The sequence below is a fragment of the Mesocricetus auratus genome, unplaced genomic scaffold (genome assembly GCF_017639785.1).
Source record: "Mesocricetus auratus isolate SY011 unplaced genomic scaffold, BCM_Maur_2.0 Super-Scaffold_100009, whole genome shotgun sequence".
NCBI classification, from domain to species: Eukaryota; Metazoa; Chordata; class Mammalia; order Rodentia; family Cricetidae; genus Mesocricetus; species Mesocricetus auratus.
The window spans coordinates 17,382,005-17,404,794 of NW_024429193.1; the positions used below are offsets into that span (position 1 = coordinate 17,382,005).

General features: G+C 37.1%; 1 protein-coding gene across 2 annotated transcripts in view; it reads right to left on the minus strand.

Annotated features, from left to right (window-relative positions):
- Unc5c (unc-5 netrin receptor C) overlaps positions 1-22,790 on the minus strand; it is a 359,028-nt gene that overhangs the window by 84,171 nt on the left and 252,067 nt on the right. For both annotated transcript variants that reach the window (XM_040751709.1, XM_040751708.1), the window contains exon 4: positions 11,770-11,873. In XM_040751709.1, the coding sequence (XP_040607643.1) occupies positions 11,770-11,873 (104 nt within the window). The remainder of the gene's footprint in view (positions 1-11,769; positions 11,874-22,790) is intronic.

The window sequence follows — 22,790 nt, forward strand, 5'->3', positions numbered from 1 at the left end:
TAGCGAGCTGCCAGTGTGTTTGCAGCTACAGTGCTGCCACACTTCACAACGATCCGAGGCCAAGGATGAAAATGAAGACAAAGACAGCGGCTCATTCTTACAAGGAGAATGGCATTTATTTTAACAAGAGTGGAGCCTTATATACCAAAGGCAGGTATGGTGGAAAAACACCAAGGTCAGAAGCCTACCTTCCCAGGGCCCTCCAGCAAAGGGTGGGCCAAAAACAGGAATTAGCTTTTAGACAATAAACAGGAACTTGCATGCAAGCCTTACTGGGAGGAGGGGACCAGAAATATTTTGCTAAAAGCCCCTAGTAACAATCAGTCAACAGACCCCATGGAGGAAGGGTACAACAGTATTTCATAAAAGTAAGTAGTGGCTGTATTGCTAGAGGAAGCAAGGTTTTGCAATAAACCACTGTTCAGTGGCCCAGGCTTCCATAAGTTCTGAAAGGCCACTCCAACATTTTACAACCCCCATATTTTAAACATTGCCTATTAACTTTTCCCTAAATACTTTGTATTTATTTTTTTCAGCTATACCATGAACAAAGACAGAAAAATCTATATGGTTCCCAATAGTTTATCTATTTAGAGATCATAATTACATATTGGATAAATTGTGATAAAAATTCATATGCCAACTTTCATTCACCCCTCATCTTCTTAACCAAATATCACAGTAATTATACATCTAATACTGACCCCAAACTTCTAATAGTGTTCTTATAGCTAAGTGGGTATAAAATGTAGTGTTATTTAAATAATATGGTCATTCAACCATTATTTCTAGTAGTGTTTCCTGTTTTTATGTTAAACTTTTGCTACAAATATAACTATATTCATATTTTACTACTGAAGAATCAAACTTAAATATTTGGAGGTTAAACAAATAATTAGAGTCAACCAGCAAAATCCCTTCTTTAGTTTTTCTTCATTTTTCTCAATCCCCTGAGCAAAACAGAATGTGCTAGCATGATTATTATATGAGGAATACTGAGTGCCAGTGTTAGCAGCCATAACTTTCTTTCAAAACCATTATGTACCTTTCTGAGCTGTTGTTTTTAATTCAAAGCATCAATATAAAGAAAAATTACAATTGGGCATTGCAATTTCATTTTCTGACCGACTGCTTCTCACAAAACAATTGGCATACTTTATTGGAAACCTCAGTAATACAAACTTTAGGATTGTACCCAATGAGATCTTTAGATGACTAACATACATAGTGGAATATTGTTAAATGTTGAATATATAAATGTATAAGCCATATTTGCTAGGAAACATAAACATTGAATTTTAAACAAATCAACAAACTTTATCTTCTGTTACCATGTAAAAGACAATGAGAGGATTTCATAAATCTTTTTTTTATGCTTGCAGTATCAACCCAAGAATGGAGATATTACTTATATTATTAAATAACTTGGACACAACTACATCTCTACAACCTTACAAAATATGGAATATGAATGCTCACAAATTTAGAATGGAAATAACATTAATGTCCCACTAACCAGAAATCTTTGAATTTTAGATACATAGATATAAACAGAGAGTGTAGCAAACTGGATTGCCATGGTGGTTTGTGTATATTCATAGTCCTTTCACGCAGGTACCAAGGCTGAATTTTTTTGTTTTTTTCTTAGCACAACCTTTCATATAAATAAAGCCAAATTATTTTTCAGAGTTTTAAATACCTCTATAAAAATTTATTTTTATAGATTAGAGATAAATATATAACAGCTACATTTTTATTAATAGGGATATGCAATGCTTTTGTTATTATAAAAGAAGAAAAGATGACTTAAGTTCTTTGCAGAGACCCTTCTTATTTTGTGGAAGATATTCAGACCCTCAATGGCCACTGACAGCCTGTACCATTTTAACACAAAAGTTGCTGACCCTGGGATTGATTAAGGTATTGTCTAATCATATATGTCAATATAAGAAGCCAAGCACCTTTTCTTTCTATTCTCCTCCCCTGTGAAAGACAGATGTGTTGTGTCTAATTATTCACTGATTGGTATCGGGAGAAACATTAACATAATTGGCACATTTGTCCTAATTAACCAAGGAAACTGCCACATGCCATCTAAGATGAAAAAGTGACTACAGCAACCATTATGTACAAAAATTCCCATCTATCAACAAGGTTATATTGTTAATAGCAAATTGGGGACTACTGTGCCAGAACATTGCACTAGAAAACGACATAACAGAATTCTGAAGTGTGTGCACACCTATGAGAGTAGGGATTTGGTAGAGAATAGTATATAGGTACATTAATCAAACAAATGGGTAAAGCAATTATTGGGCAATTATCAAATGCACATGCAGCCAAAGCTAAGCTTCTCAAAGGTACATTTGCTAGCCTCTGAGAATCTGCTGAGTTTCACTGACTGGTTTACAAGTGACAAAGTCTGAAGTATTATTGTTATTGCTATTGCTATTATTATTGTTACTTATTATTATTAATAATTCATTTGATTGTTTTATCTTTAAAATATGACAGATTTTAGAAAATAAGAGTAGTTCTTACAAGCTACAGTAATCACATTGTACATAGGGCCTGTTAAGTTAGTATTTAAGGATTGGACACTACTGTCAGGTTTTCCAGATATTTCTCAGGGGAATGCTTTACTTGCAGACTGGTTAAAATGCCGATGCTGATGAAGTGATTGTGTGTGGGATGGGAGCACCTACAATGCTACCTAAGAAGTTTTCAGATTGTGTCCATCAGCTATCCACCACATCCTCAGGAACAAGGCTGTGATAACTATAAAGGATGTCTATAGGGAAATAGCATTCTATGTGGCTTCTAAAGCTGTGTTTGACTCCACCTGCTCACAAGACTGAAGTTCCAGTATTCATTTTCTTTCATTTTTTTTGCATGCTCTATTAGCAATAGTTATCCCACTGTCCCATCTGAATAGCTCAAGTAACCAAGAAACTATTCCAACAATGGTAGGCTCATGGGGAAGTCCTGTGTATATGTCAATAAAGCACTGTTGGCCAATAGGGAAGCAAGATAGGTGGCACTAGGAGTCCAGGAGGACTCTGGGTAGGAGAAACACAGGGAGTCAAGATGTAGCTGCCATAGGGGTAAGATGTCCAGACCTTTTCTCCAGTAAGAGAAATACTTACAATAACAAGCATGGGGTAAATACTTAAGTCAGAGCTAGCCAGTATAAAACAAGCAAGGCCAACAGCTTCATAATTAATACAGCATCTTGTATGTTATTTGGGGACTACAATGCGGCAGAGCCCAGGCAACTGGTGGGGCAAAACCAAAGCGGCAGACAAGGAAAAGGCTTCTCTCAACAGTAGGCCACATTGTCTATGCAGCTATTTGAATCCCAGGTTCACAGTAAAATAAACATTCATTTCTTTAATGGCTATTATTCAGTATTCTTTACACCCGTTAGTAGGGCTGTGAAAATAAAGGTATTTTATGTGCTCTAAGAAGTGTTAGTCTTCAAGCAAGTTGAAATTCTATCTTTAGGCAATTGTAAAAATAAAATGGGCAAAGAAGTAAAAAAATTCAGATGGAAACTACAGTGACATTTTGCTCAGTTGTTGTAACTTCTGCAGAACGAAGGAATTTGCCAAGAGAGGGAATTTGTTTTCCTCCCTTAATTGCACATATGTCTGGCTCATTGCTTCTGAGAGCTGAATGCACACAGACCATATTGTGGAGGCGAACTAGTCTTCAATTCTGTAAACTTCTCAAAGTGAAGTTAGACCATGAAGAGATAAAACACAAATGGACAAAGAACACAAAGTAATAAAGTCTAATTGAGAAATAAAATTAAAAACCAGGAAAAAGTCCCAAAGTTGATTGACTATATATGACACCACCACACAAAAGAACAAATTAGCTCTGAATTGTGTTTAAAGCTAAACTTTCTATAATTAAAGGGCTATAAACAGACAAACCCATTAATGAATTACTAGTCTATTACTACTTTTTCTAAGAACTTGACTTCCAGATGAGCAATTCATAGCCTTTGCTATTTTTTTTTAACCAATAAAAAATAGTCAAGACTGTACTATCTGACCATTATCAGGAAATTCAAACCTTTCTTTTTTTAGCGATTTTTTTCCTATCCCCACTGACTGAGGTAAGTATAGACTACAGGCATATGGAGAGTCCTTGAAATCCCAGAGCAAGATAGTGGTCAAAAATAAAGGATCGCTTTTTCATTTTCAATCACTAAGTGTTTCGAAACTAAAAGGCCCCTCTGCCTTGTTCTTATGAGTCTCTTCAGGGCTTTGTTCACTGCTGAAGCACCCACCATACTAGATGTATAAAGAGACTCTATTGGCCACTTGTTTCAGATGTCCACAAAGAGCTCCTGCTAGTGGGTCTGCTGAATGTGGACATGGAAGATTTCACGGAATCAAGACAGAATGAATAATTTACGCATGTCCTTCATTTTGGAAAACCATACTTAAATGTTGCACTCAAAAATACGTATGTCATGTGTTTTCCCACTTTACTTCTTACCTTCTAATTTTACCTTAGCATAAGCAACTATTTTTTGTTTGGACATTGATGAGAGCCAAGCAAGCAAGAACCCTAAATAGTATTCTTTCCTCTATTCTTATATTCTGAAACTCTATGTTTCAGGAAGTAGTTAGAGTGATTTTTTTAATTCACATATCAGGTTATGAAAATTCCCTACTTAAGATCTCTGGTGGCTTCCCATACATTTAAAGATGGTCCCCGTGGCTTGCCATGTCCATAGTCCCTGAACCAAATTTTCCCTGACACTAAATGTCTTCCTATCATTGGATCTCAGATGAGAGAGCCTCCCTCTTTTGAAAACATTATCTCCTGAGGGAATTTGTGCTTCTGTCTCTGCTGCCAGGAGCTTTCTGACCTAGTTCTTTTCAAAACTGGCACCTTCCTGTCTCCCCGATCTTAGTGCAAATATATCTCTTCAGAGAGACTTTCCTTGAACTCTCTGAACCCACTACAACCACCTCATATGACCTTGTGCTTTGTTTTCTGCTCTCATACTGCCAACTTTGCCTTATTCCTTTTAACTGTGGTTACCTGAAAATGCCTTCCTTCTGCCTTTTTGCTTTTCATCTTCAGAACAACCATAAAAATACTAGGTGCCCAGTGAGTCTACAAGAAATATTTCTTAAATAAATGGATTGATGATAAAACCCTGAATATGCAATTTGCATCTATAGCCTTTAAGGAACCACTATGCATGTTTGGAAATTGAAGCTAGAATCTGTAACTGGTAATCCAATGTATTTCATAGCTTAAATTTGTTAGGTTAATTTTGTCCATAATTTAAATTTACACAGATACATGACTTTTTGTTGAGCTCAGTGTATCAAATATTAGAGACAGATTAGAAGAAAAATACCATGGAGATGTAAGAGTAAAAATGTTCTTGGAGCAATGCAAAGCTTACATTTGAAAACCTGTTTTCTAATTCTCCATGTTGTAATTCCAACAGACATTATAGGTTCCCTCCGAATTAGGGACCAACATCTTCATTTTTGTCTGAGCCTCTTTTACCTGCAAAGAACATGACACACAGTTTGGTAGGCAATGCACCTAGCAGAAAGTTCATCTCCACCAATTCTGAGGGGTGGCATGGCTTGGGAGATGGCTGTATTAGTAAGCAATTAGATGGAAAGCAACCTGATGTTACAAATTTGGTAGGTTCTCTAGCTGCCAGTAGTTTTTAGTCTTGTCAGTACCTACTTACAAAAAAATCTGTTTCCTATTTATCATGACTAAACTCAGTGAAATAATCTATTCTTTCACACTTCACCCTGGATTTTCCCACTCGCTAATTAGAGATGCAAATGTTGATAAATAAGAAGGCAATTTTTAAGCACAACTGGGTCAATAAGTTGAACACTGTGCCCTGTTCCTCCAATTAAACTCCTATGAGAAATAGCTCAATTATAATTAGGGAAGCAATTATCCCCTTGTTAAAGGTGAAACAAATCACAGGTTTTAGTGAAAATTTCTGTTTTGTTCCTTTTACCATGCCAAAACCCCTTGTATCCATTGATGGTTTGATTCAGTGATTCCCAAAAGGAATAATCTGATGAGATAAAGCATCTCAAGCTTGCTGTGTGATAGTAACGTTTTCTAGGCATGAACTTAAATGAGCAGAGAGGGATTAATTTCATAGAGAGCTGTGATTAAGCCTTGGGAATAGCCCAGCACCCACTCTACAGCATATAAATTGCCTTGCTTCTTTAGGGAGATAAAAGAGAGAGACTTGTTATTGAAACAGAGTCAAATGCCATCAGAAAAGGAAAGAAAGAATAATTTCTGGATTGATTCTAGCAAAAGGGCTGTGAAAATACCATGCAAAATTACCCAACATTATTTCTGGGATTAGTTCCTCTTTCTTTCAAATTGTCTACTTTGTTATTTTAGTGTGACTATCATGAGTATCTCCTGTGATCTTTGGGCTGAAGTATCTCCCAAGTATTCCTTTATTCCTAGTCCTGGTGAGTTGGAATCCTGCTCTGTGGGTCCATACTAAAGGATCGCATCACCTCACAAGGGGTTCTCTAAGGGGGTGATATCTTCATAAGCGAACGGTATCATCCTATATGGTGATATATTGTTTATGATCTAATAAAGCCACTGGAGATCAGAATCCAAAGCTAGCCACACTAGTTAACTATGGAAGGTGGGCAGTGGTAGCACACTCCTTTAATCTCAGGACTCAGGAGACAGAGGTAGATGGATCTCTCTGAGCTCAAGGCCACAAGGGCTATATAAGAGTGAATCAGTCTAAATGAGAAACAGAGCTCATGCTTTTAATCCCAGAACTAGAGAGGTATATAAAGAAGACGCAAAATCAGTCTCCAGCCACTGGCAATTAGTCTCCAGCCACGGTGAGGACAGGAAGAGATTTATTTTCCAGCCATAGGGAAGGCAGGATCTTCAATTCAGTCTTCTTAGAGGTAAGAGCTACTGACTGGATGCTTTGCTTCTCTGATCTTCAGCTTGAATTCCAATATCTGTCACTGGGTTTTTATTAACTTATTAAAAATTTCTACTTCCCAAAGGGTAGCCTCTTCATTATATCCAACATGGCTTCTTTCTTTATTAGGTTTAATTCACCTGGAGAATGTATTGTGACCTCTAATTTGCTGTCATTAGAGATAAAATAATTACTCAAATCTGTGTTCCTTATCTCTGCACAGTACAGTCAGGTAGAAGAGTAAATAGACAAATTTCCACACAGTTATAAAATCATAGCGTATAGGAGCTGCCATTTATCCAGCCACACATTTACTCAGTTCAGGTGTTAAAAGCTAAATCAGCTCTAAATATGCTGTCAAACAACTGATTGTCCCCAAGCCCTTTATTCTGACTGGCTCCTTGGCATCATCTCTTGACTATGAATTAGCCTCTGACAGCATTATGTCCAACACAACTCAATGTTCTCAGATCTCTGTGCCTATACTAACGAAGCTGTGCAGTTATTAAGTATTTTTAACGCATCCCTAGTCAAACAGGAAGAATATTGAGAGAATTTAGAAAGGAGATTAGAGGAAGAAACATTAAGGTCCAGCATTCTGAACCTCTAGTGTTTTGTTCCTGGGATCGAACCAATTTACTTAACTGATGAGTCTTAGAGGGTATTCAAAGACAGTGTCCCCCTGGGAGGAAAGTGCTGGCTAGTACATTCTTTACTGGAGACTTACTATTTTTGCCCCTTGGGCTCTCAGAAAAGAGATCTATGAACAGTATCTTCTGCTTAAGCTTTCTCCTTGGGAGAAAACACGAGGTCTGCTGAATTCTTGGAACCAGGAGGACCAGATGAATGATAGTAATGACGCGAGTGGAGTGATGACAGCAGAACTTTGTAGCATTTGCCAGTACTATGCTTTGATTGCAAAATGTTCCCCAGAGGCTCATGTGTCTGAGGACTTGGTCCCCAGCTGACCCTTCTATTTTAAAATGTTGTGGTACTCTTTGGAGGTAGAAGCCTGCTCGAATTGGTGGGTCACTGGGGTGATGGGGTGGGCATTGAAGTTTGTTTTACTGGGGTTGGATGGGCATTGGGGTTTGTAATGCCCACCAGTTTCCTGTTCCTGTTTTCTGACTGCAGCTGCATTGTGAGTAGCTGTCTCCTGGTTCTGTTAAAATGCCATCTCCGTTGTATTTTTCTGTATCCCTTCAAGCTATGAGTCTAAAGCAAACAGCAAACTACCTTTTCCTGAAGTTGCTGCCTGTCAGGTGTTTTGTCACAATAATGAGAAAGTGATGCATCAGGTGATTTGATTAGCATTAGAGGAAGACAAACTCCGGCTTTAAATTTAAAATGTCACTTTTATCTGTAGCACTAATGGTCTCTAAGCAAACCAACGGCTGTAGAATATAGGTGTTATCTTGGTGATTATTCAGCAGAAGTTCTTCCTGCATTGTCCCAGATTGCTTAGGGTGAGCAATGTTCAGTGACTATGATATTGAGTTCAGTCTCTGGGGATTAATAATATAATATAATGACATAATGTATAATGGTATAGTATGATGATTGGTAGTTCTTTATGGCTTTATAAGCGTTTAAGTAGATTTCATGTACTAAGTTATTGAGTGTCAAAAACACATAGTACATAAGTAATATTATATTCCTCATCTGACTGAAAAATTTGGGTAAAAAGGATGTGTCTTGCTTAAAGTCAAAGGTTAAAACATGATCATGCTTGAATTTAATCCTAGAGATTTATAAGGAAGTCAATTACTGTCCCATAGAAGAGAAGAGAGGATGCCCAAATGGGAGAAACCTACTGTTATCACCCAAGCAATATCTATGACATTATATGCACAAATGCAGTGTGATCATAATTGAAGTTAGACTCTTGTAAAGGATGATTGGTTTAGGTTGCGAAAAGCCAATTACCACTTCCTGATAATCTGCAAGGACTGCATCTTTCTTCATGATGCTAGCCACATGCATGCAAAACAATGATCAACTGACTTGACCAGCCATGAGTTAACTGAACATTCACATCTGATTTATTCTCAGAAGCAGTTGCATTGGACAAGAGCAAAGCACACATCTATCCAGGGTGACCTTCTCAGGGCCAATCTAATGATCACAAAACACATGCGCTTTATTGGCTGGTTTTATCTTAAGATCAACATCTTACTTTATGCCACTTTTATACTTTTAAAATCCTTAACCAAATAAATGAAAATAAAATACATCGGAACTAAAATGATCAAATAATCTTTTAACTCCCAAGCTATCTTTCATCCCTTTCTTTTTTACATTTTTCTGTTGCTCTTGAGCAAACAGCAGCTGGAAAGTGTCATGTTGAGGCATCCATTGGCTTTCTGATCTTGGTGATTTTAATGGTGTTAAAAAGAATCTACATAGGAGTTTATTAGCCTGCTTTTAAGCATGTATGTTTGATCTCTCTTCTGACTTAAAAAAATAGAAAGAAAAAGTAATATGTATTAAATATAGTTCTTTGAATGTCAAATGGGTATATGATTTTTGAGCTTGCCAAATGTTAATTAGGCTCTTCCCCAGTGATGATACACATAAAATTCATAGCCAATTAGTTGGAAGTCATGAATCTTTACTCCTTGACAAAGTGAGCTGCTTTGTTTAGCTGAAAAAAAAAAAGAGTAGCAAGGTCTCCCTGTAAGACGTTGCAAGAGCCAGCTCTTGAGGGCCAGCTGCTTTTAAGTTGCTTTGAGTAGAAGCCAAGCTCTGGATACCCATGCAGCTCAATGAATGGTTAGAGTAGAGGTCAGATTACAGATGCCCATGCTGCTCATAGGCAGTTTAGAACTTCACTGTGGCTTTTGGAAGACGTTTACCTTAGAACTGTGAGTCAGAAGACAGATGCATTGTTGCATGACTGAAGTGAAATGCGCGGTAGAGAAGAATGTCCTGTATTTCAGCCACACTAAATCATAGCCTGTATTTTTGGGGATGCAAGATATCGATATGGTATTTTGTGATAGTGAGTGATAATGATGCAACTTCTGATTTTGTGCAGAAGAGTCCTGAGATGCCAATCACAAGGGAAAATAGTTCTCTTTATTCAGAGTAAAAAGGGAAATATGTGATTTTGCAATTGAGGAACAGAGATGTAAATTTTATGGCGGAAAAGTAGAGTCCTTTTATATATATATGTATATATATATATATATATATATATATATATATTTATAATTTGTTGCCAATATTAACTCACAAGAACCAAATGTTCAGTTTTGCTGTTGTGGGTATGGTTACCTCAGCTGATTCCTACTTTGTACCAATCTTTAAAACTGAAAAGCTATGAGAAATCCAATGGCAAGCTGAATATTTATAATTAATCATTGAAAGTTTCAATATTATTATTTTTTTTGAATTTTTTTGTATAGGCAGAATTTCAAGATTTTATTGTCTGAAGAAATGAGCTGATCCAGGTTGATGGATCCATATTTAGGTCTGAATGATAATAATTGGTATATGTCCCGTCCACACATGCAGTATATGGTAAATCTTTCAAATGACTGCTTGAAGCTTGGAGGCCAGCAAGGACCCTTTGTTGGGGAAGTCTTTTGTCAATAAAGCACTGTTGAGACAATAGGAATCTAGATAGGTGGGACTAGGAGTCCAGGAGGATTCTGGGAAGGAGAAACACAAGAGAGTCAACATGTAACGCCATGGGGTAGCAGCCCAGAACTATTCTCCGGTAAGAGACATACTTAGATTAACAATTATGGGGTAATTACTTAAAGCAGAGCTAGCCAGTAAGAGACAAGCAAGGCCAACAGCTTCATAATTAATACAGCGTCTTGTGTGTTTATTTGGGGATTACAAAGCGGCAGAGCCCAGGCAACTGGCGGGAGATAAACCAAAGCGGCTAGCAAGGTAGAGCTTCCCTTAACAACCCTTAACAAATAAATAGTTTCATTACTTCTCAAATGAAGTGTGTTTGAGTTTGTAGAATTCTACAGATAATCAAGTTGGGCACTATAAGGTAGTCTTCTATTTATCATGTAAAGGGAACATTATTTTAGAGGTTGGAAGTATTTGTTAACAAATAAAAGGCATAGTATTAGTTTCCTTCAACAGGATGCTGTAACATTATGGTGAGTGTCCTCACGAGGGTATGCATTTTCCTATGGGTCATGCAGGGCAATTGCTTAAATACACACACTTTCAAAGAGCAACACATTGCTGCTAATGAACAGTCACGCCAAAACCTGGATCCATAATATTTCCTTTGGCATCCATAGTCTTCATTTAAGCAGAACCAAACCAATGCATAAGCTGATAGAAATATTACTGGATGAAAGTGATCATATTTATGATAGTGAATATGCTTTTTTAATCTCAACAATGACAAAAATAGACTAAGAAACATAAATGTGCAGGGCAGGCTCATAAGACAGACACATCTTTCTTACACTAACATTTTTTTTTACATCATCTGAAACAATAATACAACTGATGGCACGTTTAGTCACAATATCTCTTTCTATAGATGTTAGATAAAGTAAAAACATTATTTCTGATTGTTTTGAAAGAGAATGATAAAATTAAAGCATGCTGCCTATGGCTTTGTCCAGTGGGGCATTCTAATTGACTCCCAAGTCATTAATCAGTTCCTAATCAATCTGTTTTGCTAGCAGTAGGCAGTTAGGACTCCATTACCAACCATTCATCATGCCATGCCCTAATTCACTGTGCCATTAGCCATGGAGTAGGCTTCTATTAGAATAACTAAGTGCCAACTGCTAAATGCAATGCATTTTTGTTACCTCAGCCACTGGGATCCCTTCAGGTGGCCGACACTGGAGTAAGACTTCCTGTTCCAGAGACACTTCCTTTCCCAAGGGTTCCTGCTCAAATGTCTTCCGTAGATCTAGAAGGTTTGGGTGATAAAATACATGTCAAAACTAAGTAACACCAGTATTCTTACAGAAAGTGCTCTAACTTTCCCCAGTTTATTGTATTGCATCTTGATAGCTTATCCATCTGTTGGTGTTATACCCTAATCTGACAAGTAATATTCTATGTGGAAGAAATTATGAAAGTTAAAGACTATTAACTGCACTGATTTTAATCATCAATAAAAACCTTTAATAGATTATTTTAATAATTACTGAAGTCCATTAATTGTACTTTATTATTTCTTGATAATCTACTGTGATGGTCACAGTTTTAATTAAAAGAACCAATTTCTTGAATTTTAAAGACAGAGTTCCTTATGTACATATTTTTCTTACAATTGATATTATTAAGGTTGTAATAAACCCAGCATATTTTTATTTATAAATCAAAAGTGACCTTCTGTTCAGGTTGGAAAATAGGACTCCTTGAAGATTCACAAATAAGGTATATAACTTCTGGAAATGTCTTAAAAACCCAAGGGAAAACAGAGGGTAGCTGCTGAGAATAGTCTAGAAAGAATTTAATTTCTAATCATGTAGCCATTTTCAATGAGAAAATACTTAATCAAGTATTCATATCTTCTCAAACATGCCAAGTACCTAATTATGTGCTTGTACAGCTAGAGCTATTATGGCAAAGATGCAGAAGCTTTGGAAAATACACAGAGATGGAAATGTCAGAAACCAGCCTATCATCTTACAAATATCACAGGTACATACTGTAGAGACAGCTTTAACTAACACATCCTTGAGTGAGATATAATTGTTTTGGTTTTAATAGTTTGGCTTTAAACTTTAAATAAATTTTATCTACTTTTTTGAAAGCAAAATAAATTCAGGACATTTCTTAAGAACCTCTAGAATTTTACTTTGTATGCACAGCTCAGTTATTTACAGTACAGCATTATCTTAAGTTTAACCAGCAGGTTCAGTAAAAAGAAATAATAATGCCTCTGTCCTTTCATCTATGTCCTTTGTAGCTGGAAGTTTCTTGTACCAACCACCAGTTTCCAAATAACCACTCTAAGGTTTAATATTAAGTATAACTGTTTGGCCAATGGCTCAGGCATATTACTGACTAGTTCTCACAATTAAATTAACCCATATTTACTAATCTGTGTATCACTACATGGCCATGGCTTACTGGTAATGTTCTGGCATCTTCCCTCTTAGGCAACTACGTGGTGTCTCCCTGACTCCACCTTTCCTCTGTAACTCTGTTTGATTTCTTGCCTAGCTATATTCTGCCTGGCCATTGAACAAAACAGCTTTACTCATCAACCAATAAAGGCAACATACATTTGCAGCATAAAGAAGGACAGCCCCACGTCAGTCCTTGACAAATACATCAGAATCTGAAAATACCATTTCAGGATACTGAAGTATAAGTTGGAAACCCAAAGACTCTAGAGTGATGGATTGATATGAGCTGAAATAAGACAGGAACCTTTTCAAAGGATGAGAAAAGGGCTACCGGAGGGGCATTTGTGATAGTATTATCAAGAAAATCGAGTGTATGGTTGAGATGAATATTTACAATTCAAATGGTTATCATGACCTGGAAGATATCTCAATTATATTTCTGTTTCACAAATGAGGAATATGCTCAATAAGTTACCCACAATCTCACAGCAAAATAATTGGTACTGTATTGAAGTGCACTAGCCTTTGATATTATATATATCTTGCCATCCCACACAATCCTATTAATCCTTTCTCATATCTATGTGTGCCCCACAGGAATGTAAAAGTCTTCTCTTTGTTATAGTAACTGCTGTTTGCCTTTGACATGCACTGAGGTGACCGTTTTGGTAAACATGGTAGCCAATGAAAAACATCGTGGTTAATAAATTTTATAGAATAAAACTCTTTCTCTATGGTGTGTCTTATTTGCGTAAAATGACTCTGAAGAGCTTCCATCTAGTTTGACCTAAGTAGAGGCAAAATGACTGGAATTTGCCATTAAATTAATAACATATCAACTTGATTTCACTTATCAGTATATAAAAAGGGTCAAGAACAAGAAAAAAGCATACATTCAAATAGCTAAATAAATTTCACTCGATATTTAAAATTAGACACTTATGGTAGAGATATGATGAAATGTTTAAGATAAACATGTGTCAGATATAAAAACAAGATTAAAGATAAACTGAGGTGTGTTAATGAGAAGCCGTTTGGCCCAGTAAGCAATGACCAATGTTACAAGGCCAGAGGATTGAGTTCGACTGCCATATTTCCCTAAGGATGATAGAAGGATTGCAGCAGTAGTGGGGGATCAGTTAGAGGCCAGATTGTGTGGATTGATGGGGATAATAGAGACATGTACTCAGTATATAATTGATTATAGGAGAGGAGAGAGATTCTTCAGTGTATGTAGATTATAACTTCAGAAGATTTGGGTACTTGGAGAGTGTCAGCAGGTAAGTCTGATGCTGTACTTGGTGCTATTGCATTATATCAAGATCCAAAGTTATTGAGTTTGGCAGCAAAGTGGGGGAGAAGATAACTTCCTTTTGTTACATATTGAGTTTAGTGTTTCTATGGGAGGCTCAAATGGAATTGTTCAGTATACCTAAATAATAGTTTATAATCCACAGCACTATTAAATTTTGGGACTTTGTCATTTCTTTGTGAAGCTGTTCTTTACATACCAATGAGCTTATTTTCCTCCCTTACCTCTACTCACTATATTTTGTGCTACCTTGCTCTGATATGACAAAACAGCTGAATGAAGAACATACGGAATGTCCACTTGGGTGACTGTCTCCTGCCCTGAGTGGGTTTGGCTGTCTCACTAGAAATCAATGCTTCTGACAGAGGGCATAGCACAGCATAGAGAAGAGAGGGCAGAAATATTGAAGCAGAAGGACTCTGAACAAAAATGACGGAGAATGAATCGAGAGGTGGGAGGAAACCCAAAGAGGAAAGCAACAGAGAGACCACACGGAACTAAACTTTAAGGAGAGGGGAGGTCAACAGCATGATGTAGCGGAGCTGTGAGAAGCCATTAGCTGGAGAAGTGTACAGGGCCTGGTGATATGAACACTATAAGCATCTACTATAGTATCCATGATTAAGGGACAGTACATTTGAGTACAGCGTTCTGTAATTTCTGATAGGATATGGTACAACTTTTGACAAAGTGTTTAATTTTTTGAAATAAAGTTAATTTTTAATTCATTTTACATACCAACCAGTTACTCCTTCATCTCCTATGCCCTCTCCCTCCAACCTCCCCCACCCAACCCATCCCCATCCACTCCTCAGAAAGAGTAAGGCTTCCCATGGGGAGTCAACAAAGTCTGGCACATTCAGTTGAGGCAGGGTAAAGCCCTCCCTGATCCCCGAATCAAGACAAAGCAAGGCATCCCACCATATGGAATGGGCTTCAAAAAGCCAGCTCCTACACTAGGGATAGATCCTAGTCACACTGCCAGGGGTCCCACAAACGGACAGTGTTTATATTTCTGCTACATGAGTGCACATGACTGTGGTCATTGTCTCTTGATTGAGAAAAGTTTGGCAAAAAAAAACCTACCATAGGTACCCACTTAAGAGAAAGATGCATCTGAATCATCAATAGATACTACATAATTACACTGTCTTAATGGTTGGGCTTTAGGGTCCTCATAAATTTTGCCTAATTTCTAAAACATTACATTTAATCCCATAAAGTAGATACATCTTCCTGGAAAAGCAGTTTTTTAAGTTTTGATATCAAACCTCTCTTTTGGTTTGTATAAGGATCATTTTACATACTATACTGTGGCTGTGTAAAAGGGTGTGTAACATCATTCAGAGAGATGTGATGGAAGACAGAGAATATCACATCATCCCAGCGGATGTGATGGAAGGAAAGGAGAATGCCTTGCAGGCACCGTGAACACAAGGGTGATAGAAAAATGGGTACTTGGCAGACAAGAATTAGATGTAAAACATGGTTTAGAATAACATGGGAAGTCATGTCAGGGGAAAGAAATACGAATTCTGCCTTTAGATTATATATAATAGTTAACAGGTTACTACTGTAAGGTCAACTTGATTGTGATTTTGATATATGTATATTTTATATACATATACTCGATAAATCACATATATTTACATATATGATTTAGTTATTGATCCTACCAATTAAAAAAATTCATTGTTATTCTAAGCAAGGATTCAGAAGCAGGTTGACTCCTGAACATGAATATTGACTTACTAAATCCATTAACTGAAATCCAGTTAGCAGATGTTGAATCAGACCTGCAGTAACAAGGATTTCCATTTATTTTTCTTTATTTTCTTTCTTTCTTTCTTTCTTTTTTTTTGAGACAGGGTTTCTCTGTGGCTTTGGCGGCTGTCCTGGAACTAGCTCTTGTACACAAGGCTGGTCTTGAACTCACAGAGATCCACCTGCCTCTGCCTCCTGAGTGCTGGGATTAAAGCTCAATCAAAGAATATCTTTTTTGAACATACACATGTGTGCAAAGACTCATTTGTCATTGTAGTATTTTATGGCATTCAATGAAGCTTTTGTGTAATAGTGTGGTTACACATTATTCATAGTGTGGAAAACACAAACTTTCAGAACCCTGTAAGCATTACTGAGGCTTTTGATAATGCAACAAGATGATTAGCTGGGAAATAGAAGACTAGAAAACCTCAGTTATATTTAAAAAAACTACTAGCTATTAAAGAATGCTGAGAATAGGAGAAAGAGTCTTCATCATTCATCAAGGAAGATCACATGCATTGGTTCGTCAATACCAAATGGTCAGCCTGAAAACATATACAAGTAACATTATACAGATTGAGTAGGTTATATTTAGGAATGTATATGTACACACACACACACACACACACAATTGGGAGGAAGAATAACATAATGACTAGGAACAGGTTTGATGTAGACAAATGTGGTTTCAGGTCTTGACTCCACCACTTGACTACATAGCCCTTATCTAAGTTTCTTCAGCTGGAATAGTGACTGATGGAAGCATAGACAGATACCCAGAGCTAAACACTGAACTGAACCCCTGGAACCCAGTGACAGAGATGGAGGAGTGATGAGCAAAGGGGTCAAGACTGTGCTGGTGAAACCCACAAAGACAGCTGACCGGATAAGGGGGAGCTCTTGAACACCAGACTAGTGGCTGAGAGGCCAACAGGGGACTGATCCAGACTACATGAATGTAGTGTCAGTGAGGACACCTCAGAAACCTCTAAGGCCTTGGGTGTTAGATTAGTGCATACAAATGAACTTTGGGGAAGCCATTTCACATGGAGGGATGCTCTCTCAGCCTGGACACATGGGGGAAGGACCTAGGTCCTGCCCTGGTTGAAATGACAGACTCTGGAGATTCCCCCCAAGGAGGGCCTCACCCTTCCTGGGGAATAATCTGGGGATTGGTCTGGGGGCTGGAGGGGTGGGCTGGTGGAGGGACAAGGGAGGAGGGGTGGGAGAGGGAGCTGGGATTGACATTTGAAGCATGCATGTTTCTAATTTAAATTAAATTTAAAAAGATAAAGAAATTTAGTTGTTAGTTGTAAGCTGTAAAATTATTTATTCTTTTGTAGAATGTTCCAGTTGGAAATCATATTTCTAATTTACATAGAATAAGAAATAAAAATGTTACATTATTGATATTGGTTGGGTTTTATTTTCATTTATACCCCCATGGGGCTGTGTGAATATAAAAATACATAGTGAATGCTAATATAGTTTGGAAGAATTTTAAACACAAAATATGGATAATATGTAATTATAAACATTACATACAGAAAATTCTAGAATATAATGACACATGTATGCATTTTTAAAATGTCATTTTCTTATAGAGTTTTTCCACGTTAATGATCTATAAACTCTAGTATATAATATTCTGTACTTTTCTTGTGTAATTTCATGTTTATTTCTGCTTTTTAAATTGTATTACAGTCTTTAATCATGAAAAACTTTCTCATGAACTTTACATAGTTTCGATTAGTTTTTTGATGAAACCTTAGCTGGGAATGCAGTTTAGGAGCACTGAGATTTATTCCCTTCTCCATTTATGAGTTCCCAGTATGTTTATTTCAGATAGTGTGGTGTTAAATGTCTTATCTATTATAAAAAAAGAGGAACTTCATCAACAGATGAAACCAGAGTTCTATAGTTTTGGGGTGTTGTTAATAAACATCTATTACACAGCCAAAATGTAGATGCTTTGAGTGATACCTGAAGATGTTCCACTTAAATCTAATGTTCACTTGAGTGCCCTGTTACATAGAAATTTACACTTTGAAAGACACTAAGATCCTGTCATAGCCCTTTGAATGGTGATAAATTCTTGTCAGAGGATTAAGAGTCAGAACCAAAGAAGTAAAATAGAATAAAAAGAAAAAATTAATATGTATCATGAATGTGTTATACATGTATAGATGTATATACACATGTATTTGCATGTGAGTACATGGCAAGGAGGGGAGTATAATGCTCAGTGGATCTCATGACATAGAAAGGTTGGTTTCTTTGTAGGTCGTTGTGGTCTGGAAGCATTTGGGAGGAAGAGTAACAATGACTAGGAACAGGTTTGATGTAGACAAATGTGGTTTCAGGTCTTGACTCCACCACTTGACTACATAACCCTTACCTAATTTTCTTCAGCTGGAACAAAAGTGAATATTTTAAGAAGGAAGCTAATTCAGATCTACAAAAGCTGCAGGGACACCTATAAAATCCTCAGCGTCACATTAGCATATATCAAGTACCCAGATAAACATTAACCCTGCACCTCATCGTTTCCCATGATATTAGAAAACTTTATCCTGGCATATCTACATTTGGCACTGTCACTATTACTTAAATGTAATTGATGCAAGACAAGACTGTTACAAGTATGGACTCAATAATGACTGATGGGAACTTCACAAAATGAAACCCAAGGATATCCAGCTATGGCTGATAAAAACAGACCTCTTCTACTCAGGTCAGTCCCTGGGAATCTGGTTCTGACAACTCTCACAGATTACAGGCTAACAGCTAAAATCTGAGAACCATGGATTGATGATCAGCTGGTTGGTCTACCATGATATATATACCCCAGTGGCAAATACTACAGGGATCTTGGAAAGCCTTGGGTAATAGGAAGACATGGTCTTAAATAGTGACTCTAACCAGTTGGTATAAAAATGAATTCTTGCTGTCAATTCCACAGTATCAGTAGAGCTCCTTTCTCTATTGACTGGTGACTGACATTGTCTCACACAGGGCTTGAATCTTCTATGTCTACAAGGAACATGCATGCAATATAAACAGCAGACAACTAGGCATCAGTTCTTTTCCTTGAAACTTATCACTCACATGGTTCACTGTTTCCTTCTTCTACATTTTAACAGATTTGAGTAGGAAAAACACAAAACAAAACACTTCTTTTTCTCTTGACGCTCAGCTCTGCTACTTGCAACCCAAAGGAATGTAGGCTCTGAGGACCACAACCCTAAATTTAATTGCTAATTCAAATTGGAAATGTGGACTTTTTTGTGCAAATTTTTGTTTACTACCTATGTGGTTAAATACCTAGAACTTTATCAAATATATTAGTGGGACAGTATTTTGAGGGTTAAAGCCAATATTTGATAAACCCTGTGTGGCTTCTACAGGCCTCTAATGCTGCTTTGAGATCACTGCTATAACAAATCCAATGTTGAAAATACTGGAAATTCATGCTTCTTATGCTCTGCTCCTGCTGGAGGATGCCCACCCCAGACTTTCCCCCATAGCTATCCTGCTTATGAGTTTTAGATACAGAAAAAAAAACCTGGCCAAGATATCTTGGGAGGTAAATTTATTTTGTAAAGACTCAATGCCTAGTATTTTAATTAGAATTTAATAACTTTTAATATGTGCTCTTTTACCTACTTTCAGAAAGAATGTTAGGCAATAAATGTGTGAACTTCAGAGACTGGTGACATTTTAAATAGATACAGACTATTAACAGTAGGGATAGGAAAATGAGTAGTAGATGGTTGAGAGGACAAGTTGTCATTCCTATAATTCTTAAACCACATACAACATAAATGTCATCACATTCTTTGCTGACTGAAAGTCATTCATTGTTCCAATGGCAATCGTGAAACATACCTTTGATTACATCACCACATTATTTAGTTATAGAAGCTGGGCAGTAGTGGTATACACCTTTAATGCCAGGACTTGGGAGACAAAGGCAGACAGATTTCTGTTAGTTTGAGGTCACACTGAACTACACGAAATTGAACTAGTCTAAAAGACAAACAGCTCACACAAAGGGGATCTCTGGATTTAGGATCCCACGCCTTTAATCCTGACTCTAGAGAGGTATGTAAGATAGGAGTGGGACAATCAATATTTAGTCTGAGAGATGTATTCTTCAGCTACTCTGATGATAGGACAGCTTGAGGTAGAGGTAAGAGCTAGTGGCCGGCTGTTTTGCCTTTCTGATCTTTAGGTTGAACCCCAATGTCTGTCTCTGGGATTTTACTATTCGTGTTACATGGTGGATCACATTTAACTTTATTACAGTGGTTATTAGCATGATTCACAGGTCCATAAGACCTAGGTATGATTGTGATGACTGTGATCAGCACTGGATTAGGTTTCAATGTTTTTTATCCTCATAAAATGATAACTATAGTTATTGAATACTTGCTATGAAGATGAACTAAGCAATAACAACAACAACACAACTAGTAGGACAGCTTCATTACAAATTCTTTCTTGGATGCCATCTGTTAGATATCCATCTTTCTTGCCCCCTTAAGTCAGTAGAGCTATGGAGTGTTCATTGATGGGATGGCAATACCATTAATCCATTTAAATCTCACCAAGAAGTCAAACTTCAAACATTAGCTTGCTCCTTTTTTTTACATTTTTAATTAACTATTTTAATCTTTTTACAATTTAAATTAGAAACAAGCTTGCTTCACATGTCAATCCCAGCTCCCTCTCCCTTCCCTCCTCCCTTGCTCCCCCAACAACCCTCCAGCCCCCCACCCAGTACCCACTCCACTCCCCAGGGAGGGCAAGGCCCTCCATGGGGGATATCCAGGTCTATCATTTCATCCAGGGGTGTCAGCATGTGGGATTGAATTTCCACCTAGAAAGACAAAAGCTTTAATGGGATTTTAGAAACAAAAGAACAGAGAAAAGCATGGGATCTTGGTAGCACCATTTTTCTCAGGTGGGCTCTGTTTTGCTAGCCACAAGCAGAGAGACTCACGGGGCTCAATCAAGCGAGTCTTCGTGACTCAGCATAAGCAAAACAAACAAACAAACAAACAAAAAACCCAGCAAGGTTCTTTAAAGAGGCTCTGCTAACAATTGAAAGGTGTGTATGTACAGCTGGAAGTGGCAATGACCACATCTCCAATCTGACAGCTATTGCTAAATGTCATCATAGACTGAGACAATGAGCTGGAGTGAAACTTATGCCCGCCATCTTGGAAAAACTGCAGTTTAAACTGCTGTGGTTTTAACAGATAAGACACATGGCCAGAAAAACAAAGAGTTACAGTAAAGTCAGACGTGGATAAAGAAAAACCTCTAAAGGCTTATAGTGTGTTTAAAAATATACATAGTATTGAGAGAGAAAAAGAAACGGCATAGTGGTAAATAAATAGAGAAGCTGGCAGTGGTGGCGCATGCTGGTAGGATTTGCTCCAGAGGCAGAGGCAGGTGGATTTCCAGAGAAACCCTGTCTCAGAGAAATAAATAGATAAATAAAAGTAAAAGAAATAGAGTAATAATAATAGATAAATAAATAAGCCACCTAAAGATGGAAAATATACAGAGTCTGGATACTGTATGCTATTGTGTTTTTCAGTTTTTTGATTGCTAAAGAAGGAACAACTGCTAAAGTACACTTGGATTATAAATGCTGCTGAATTAATCCAACTCAAAGCTTTTAAAAATGCTGTAACTTCAAAATTTAAGTATAAGGATATGTTACTTTGGAAAAGATATTTTATTTGTGTTTCCACAGAAAATGGAAAGCTGTAGATTCCTTCCAGGCTTCTGTGGTTTGATGAACCAAGACCCCCAAAAGCAGTGGCCCAAGTGATTCAACAACTAAAACAGCTAAGATAATGCAGCCTTACAGACCCCGAAAATAAGGACTTATACAGGTTTCTGAGTTTTGTCATGATCCCCATGGTATGAACAATGCCCCCATCCAGTAGGAAGCAGTTTAGAATGAGCGATGTCCAAATCCCCATATTGTTTATAAATCTTTGTTTTCATTTGAATGGAGTTGCTTATAATTGGTTAATGATCACAACCAATCTCTTTTTAATGGTAAAAGGTGAATTATGGTATGGAAATGAATACTTTGTATTGGTATGGTTTTTTACTTATTGATACAAATTCAAGGTCAGTTTTGTGATATGTATATTTCTCCTCTTGATTAAGTATTGTGCTTATACTGATCTTTTAAAATGTAATGCATAATTGAAGACAGACTATAGTTAGTTACTTATATTAGCCAGAATTTATAGTTAGGTAAGTTAGGTTTTCTAGATATACAGAAATATATTTGATATAGATAGACAGTCTTCAAACCTTTCAAAGACCTTCAGAAAATGGCATTTAAAATGGTTTAGGGTTTTTTCTTGACAATGAGAAATGTCTGCTCCTGGCACATCAATTATGTCTGAGAGGAAGATGAACATCGAAGAAACTTGTTAAGAAGCTTGCTTTTAACATGGCAAGTTAGCCATTTGGGCAAGAAATGCTCTTGCCTAGACTGTTTGACTGTTGTTGTATAAACTGGACATGCAGGACCCACAGGACTGCTGAACTCAAAAAGTCCTTCAGTGTTCCTACTTCATGGAAGAGCCTGCCAGACTTTCTGCAGGACATGGAAAAATGAATGACAGACTGCCAA